This window comes from Conger conger, chromosome 7, assembly GCF_963514075.1.
Source record: "Conger conger chromosome 7, fConCon1.1, whole genome shotgun sequence".
Classification (NCBI taxonomy): domain Eukaryota; kingdom Metazoa; phylum Chordata; class Actinopteri; order Anguilliformes; family Congridae; genus Conger; species Conger conger.
The window spans coordinates 61349474-61355639 of NC_083766.1; the positions used below are offsets into that span (position 1 = coordinate 61349474).

Sequence of the window (6166 nt, forward strand, 5' to 3'; positions counted from 1 at the left end):
CCGCCGGTGCCGACACTGCCCCCTCCCAAATTGAGGGGGGGGGGGGGGGTGCAGCTACGAGTGCTGTCGGGGGTGCGATCGGGCGTTCCCATCTGGCCGAGGAGAAAGGGAAAAAAGCGTCAAGAAAATTCCGGAAACTGGCGACGGACGCCGAAGTGCCGAGAAATTTGATCCTCGACCGAGCGGCTCCCCTTCAGACGTCTCCGACTGTGTGATTAAAGTCTTCAGAAATGTGGTTTCATAATGACAATGGGCACGTGTCACGTTTCGCTGCTCTGGCAGGTAGCCGGGGAGTGAGCTCGTGAGTTGCGTTTCCTCGTACGGGACTTTTCTGTTACGGGCTTAGTCACTGATATCACATGAGTGCCCTGCTGAGATAAACGTCTCAAGCTCGGTTCTGAAGCAGCTGATGGCTGGTGGACCAGTTCTGACTAACTCCAGTCATGTTTTGAAACTGCTGCCGGCCGGTTGAAGAACGACCGGCTTCCAGCACTAGCTGGTTGGTTGACCCGGCTAGACCAGCTTACGAGCAGCTTGACCTGCTCAATTTTCAAGCTGGCATAGCTGGATTTCACGGCAGCATATATGGAGAATGTGAGTGTGTGTGACAGGCTCGTCAGAGTACTGTAATAACAGGTTCTACAGAAGGATTTCTGTGGTTTTGTCCAAAAAGCCTGGAAAATTGAGCTCACTGTCACCAATTTAATGTGTTTCCAATTAACTCCGATTAACTAATATTCCTGTAGTCCCCCTGGAATATTTTCACGGAATTCCAAGTGCTTTCAGTTAACGGCAGTGATTGTGACATCAGCATTAGAGTGTAAACAATGTCAGCCACACACCTCAAAAGGGCACACCGGATCAAAATGTAGGGCACTATACAATTGTGATTCATTGGCAACGCTGGCTCATGTTGGGGGGGAGGAGGGGGGGGGGTCCTAGGTACTTAGTGATTGTTCGTTTGGAAATAAAAATAACTCAGTGTTGGTTTCATCGATGTGTGGTAGGTTTGTGACGTCTGCTTCGTGACCTGAAGGTCATCTCTAAATCAGTAACTGGGGTGACCGCATGCGTCTTTCACAAGATCTGGGGCTTCCCAGGTCAGGCTTCATGTCCGAGACATGTCCACTGCTGAGTAATGACGACTGAGCGCATGTGTGTGTGTGTGCACCCGCGCACCTTCACTGAGGCTTTTAGAGGAAGTGGTCTGTGTGTGTGTGTGTATATAAGGAAGCATACACTAGGCAGTACCCAGCGAGTGTTGAGACATTCCTTGCAGTCTTTCTGAACCTGACACCACTGAAGGACCATGCATCTGAGACGCTCCTGCACAGGTGAGTCCCCGCTGCGCTGTGCTGTGTCCGCACTCTTCTGCAACACTTTGACATATGGGCAGGATTAACGCATATACCCATTCTCCCATATCGCAAACGCCATTTATTTTAGTATATTCTCACTTTCCCAAAACAATTATAAAAATGTATATATCAGGGTGTTTTCATTAGGCTTTTTCAAAGGCTTAAATAATTAAGACAAAAATAATTTCTCAATTATAACTATATTGATTCAAATGCTTTGAGTATTTTGGTACAACTAACCGTGAACTAAACCCTATTGTATGTATCTAGCACTATTTTCAAACTAACATCTTTTTGTGCTGGCTGCTGTGGTTACGTCTGCACGGAGACCTTTGTATACGACCCTGGATAAAGCCACCAGCTGACTAATGTAATGGGTGCCGGAGTTGTGTTCATAGAGCGTGCGTGTTGACCAGTGTTGGCCTCTGGGGGGCGCTGTGTGTCCTCAGGGTCCCTGGCTCCGCACAGACCCCTCGCTGTGGTTCTTGTTGGCTTCTTCTGTTGCCTGTTGACCGAGGCCTATCCAGGTGTGTCTTCTGTCTTTCTCTTCCTCCTTCTCTCCTTTTTCTTACCCTCTCTCTCCTTCCACCCCACTCTCCCCCCCCATACTCTACTAACATTCATAACATGTTCCCCCAGCTGGCAAATCGATGCAAAACATTCTAGTCACACGTGGGAATACACTGAATAAAACGCTAAATTCTATGAACATGTTTTTCAAGTTCCAATATGAGACCGTATATATTGTCATTTTTTGTCATTTTGGATATGTTCTGATATCGTGAGACTAGCAAGACAATGATTTGTACATTTTTAAGTATTCCTGTATATTTTAATACAAATATATTTCTCCGTGCACATCACAATGCAGTGTACGTTTAATGGTGTCCTTTTTGGTGTGTATGTGTGAATACGGATGCCACCCTGTCTGGGCTCAGCAGTTATGCCACTATCCTCAAACGCATTTCTCTTTTGGTCTTGATTTCCAGTGGCGGAATCTCCACGAATTGTGAGGCACAGCGTCACCCGGAGCGGTAGGTGTCCCTCGTCCGACGCATCGCGCATTTCTCCGGCGTTACGGATTTGGTCCGGCCCGGCTGCGCTTGGCACGCAGAACCGGGCCGGCTCTGTGTCGGGCAGGATGTGGGCACGGCGAGCCTGGCACCGCTCTCTCGCCGCGACGATGCCTTCCCACACTTCCTGTCCCGAGGCGCCGTGCCGTGTACCGCGTCCGCTGCTGGGACGGCTCTTACCGCTCTCCTGATCGACCGCGAGCCTCGGTGGGAAACCGCGTGCTGACGCTCTCTCTCTCTCTCGAGCTCCGAGCCGGAGACGGCAGTGCTTCACGCCGCCCTGCCTCTAACCGGGGCTGTGGAACCGGGACGCGGCCCTAGCGCGGGATAGAATAAACACAAAGCTCCACCAGTACTGTGCCAGTAGGTTTACATTACGTTACACGTATTTAGCTGACGCTTTTATCCAAAGCCACCCGCAGTTGATGAGACTACGCAGGGGCCCGTCCCCACTGGCGCAATGTGGGATTAAGGGCCCCACAGCTGCACTGATGTCATTGTGACTACACTGGGGCTTGAACCACAAACCTTCTGGGTCCCAGTGAAGCACAGGCCGCCCCCACACTAACAGTGATGGGTGAATAATTTGTGGCAATATGTTTGAATTATCGGGGAGTCGCCGGACCGTATCCACCAATCACTGCCGCTGTTTTAGTGTTGCTTGTCCACAACGTACTCCGGGATCGGGGCGGTTCCTCTCCGTTTCATTGCGTGGTGACATCACAATGGTCTTATTCTTTTTCGAAAATTATTACAACTAGTTCTGCCCTCTAACAGGAAGTGATGTAATTTGTGTCACAGGGGATCGAATGGTCATATCCTGTAAGGCTGACCCAGGACATCCTGACGACTTCACCCTCATCTACTGGCTGGTCAACAGGACCTTCATCGAGTTGGCCTACCCAGACGGCCGTATCCATGAAGGAGAGGAAAGGTGAGTCTCAAGGGCACAGAATGGCGTCCGTAACATTCGACAGGGCGCAGGATGGAGAGGACACTTGCTGTAATGCTTTTTAGAATAGGGCTGCACAATCCTGTTCCGGGAGATATACAATCCTGCGGGTTTCCCTTTCAACCCTAATCTCTAGCTGCTGAATGAGGTGTGATTTCTGGTGAAACCCTGCAGATAGAAATGGTAGATTTCCAGGGACAGGGTTGGGCAGCCCTGTATTAAGTTAATTTGGGAGAGTTTTTATTCTCTTATGTCAATTTAAATTACATTTGCACTTTTATACACCTGCAACAAGGTGTGTTTGGGCAGATGGAATCTTGGCCTCTTCGAGACGTTTTCCCGGTATAAACGCGCGCGTTTGGCCCTCTCCCCTTTTCAGAGCTGTGGAAGAGAACGGCAGAGCGCTCGTCCAGAGGGATCTCATCTTCGACAAGGTCCGCAAAGAGGACTACCGCGCCAATTTCACCTGCGTGGTGAACAGCCCCGCCGGTATCGACAAGATCACGCTGCGGCTTGGCAGAAGGAGCGGTGAGTAGGCGATACCAGAATCTGAATGGACACTTCCCTATTAACAGGGATTCTGGGAATTGTAGTTTCCTTTCCAGTGTACTGTAGTAAATGGGATGTGGTTGGAGACCGTACTCAGCCAATGATAACCGGTTATTGTTTCGTTTTCAGGGAATCGCAGAAACGATCCGAGACTGAAAGGGAAGATGGTAAGACATCTGCCGCCATGGAAATTAACCTTGCGCACTTTTAAAAAAATCTTCTAAGTTCTGCTCTGATCTAACTACTGCATATGAGAATAGAAGCATACACGCTCGTACACACAAACATAAACGGACAATATTCATCTCAGTGGGTAAACTGTGCACTAACCTTCCCCCCCCCCCCCCCCCCCAGGTGAAAAGAAGATCCCAGCAGAAGAAGAGGTGTTAATCGAATCTAACTTCTAATCTTTGCTGCATTCATTTTTACGACCTTTAACAACATTTTTATTTCCAAGCATCCTTTATTTCATAACGTACGGATAAATATCTTCAATAAAAATGAAGATAGAAATGGTGAAGTTCACTGAAAGTAATATTTTAAATTTAAAAACAAGGAGACTGTTTCTATTCATGTTAACCAGCAATGTAGCACGCGCAAATTAATTGTTTATGTTTATAAATTTGTTTTGTTATTTATCATTATTTATTGTACCTTCTTGTTCTGTAATAGCAGCAGTTGTAGCAGTGGTGTCCTTTGACTGAAATACTGAGCTTGTCTCAAAAACACCAAGAAGCATTAAAAGTAAAAAGTAAATGTTTTGCGGGATGACGGAGGTCACAATTCTTCACAGAATGAGCTGCGAGAATATGGTTTTACTGCTTTGTTCGATTCCTTGTAGATCTGTTTTTTTTTCTCTCTCTCACTCTGATGTTCTGTTTGTTGTGACAAGGTAACGTGTCTGGCTGCATTCAGTGTCACAAGGTCATGCAACGACTACAGAATAAAAGAAAATGCAAAACTGATTGCTTCTCTGGATGTTTCTTCAGAATATCCATTCCTGTATGTTTGCGGGATGGGAATCAAATAAGATCTCATCATTCATTCATGTTGAAATGTCCGTGCCTTTTCTGTGAAGCCTTGCGCCCTGTCCATAACCGTACATTGTTTTGGAAACAAAACTATTTCTTTAAGACAATTGATAAAATAGGGCAACATTTTTCAAAAACCCCTGTAACCGGTTTAATATTTAATTATTTGCGTTGAGGAAAAAGGTTAGAAACGCCGAACGAGCCGCACTTGGAATTCCCTTACGGTACTTGAATCATTTATTTCACATATATTCAAACAGTTTTTACCCAGTATTTTGATTATTGTCTGAATTAATTCGGAAAATACACTTATACATTAATACAGTTTTTGTGCCTCAGAATCCCAGATGTTTGATCCTGTTAATTATGGAGACATTTTTTAATCGTTGATTTTAAGTGCTTGAAGGAGATTGCTTTTTCTATTGCTTTGTTTATTTTATGAAACAATTGTGTCCCTTAGGTTGGGTGCATATCTGCAAAAATAATTCTAATTGTGTGAATTCATTAACGTCGTCCTTGTTTCCAAAACCATGCACTTTAGTCAACACAATTCTCAACGAAGCGTAGTTGCTAACGTTTTGCTAAAGTTCGCAATTATATCTCTACAAAATAATGCCCTGGAAATAAAATGATAAACCTGCAGTAGAAACCCTGGTTGATCGTGTAAACCCAGTGTTCAAGCTTAATTGCGCACTTTTCAGTAACGCCGGACCATGACAGCAAACGTATTATTTTGCCAATCTGTGTTAACTGCCGTTACATAGACAGTTTGGATGTCTGCGCACACGAGAATATTTGCAGATAAAGCATGTAAACGGGGACGTGGTGTGGTTAGATGCATAGTTCTTTCGTCTCCCCTGTCGCTGAAAATGTAGAATTCACACGTAGCCTATGCCGAGAAGAGATAAGGAAATATGAATATGAATATACGCCTATGCTGAAATGTATAGCTATAGCCTACGACCTAACCGCATTGCATTATTTGCACTGCCGTCGTTTCCATGCAAGTAACTGTCAGACTAGACATTTTGCAGCGGTAGTTGGTTGACAAATTGGTAAGAAGTGGACTCATTATGAGAAGGCGCGGCGGCGCTGAAACCGCTTGGCCTGCTAACTGGATGATTGCAATGAACGTTTCGCCCTGGCACAACCTACGCGTGGGTTCCAGAGGAAACTTGACTCATATCGCAATGCAGCGCCTAC

The 6166-nt window shown here is 46.1% G+C and overlaps 1 protein-coding gene across 2 annotated transcripts; it reads left to right on the forward strand.

Moving 5' to 3' along the window:
• Positions 1-954: 954 nt before the first annotated feature.
• On the forward strand, positions 955-4897 carry LOC133133667 (interleukin-1 receptor type 2-like). 2 transcript variants are annotated; one of them, XM_061249808.1, is made up of 7 exons: positions 955-1334; positions 1808-1885; positions 2348-2392; positions 3233-3365; positions 3763-3911; positions 4062-4099; positions 4287-4897. In XM_061249808.1, exons 1-7 carry the CDS (start codon positions 1310-1312, stop codon positions 4320-4322), a joined length of 504 nt encoding a protein of 167 aa, XP_061105792.1. In that variant the 5' UTR covers positions 955-1309; the 3' UTR covers positions 4323-4897. The 2 variants fall into 2 exon arrangements, with proteins under 2 accessions (XP_061105792.1, XP_061105793.1); XM_061249809.1 differs by lacking the exon at positions 1808-1885.
• Positions 4898-6166: the final 1269 nt, after the last annotated feature.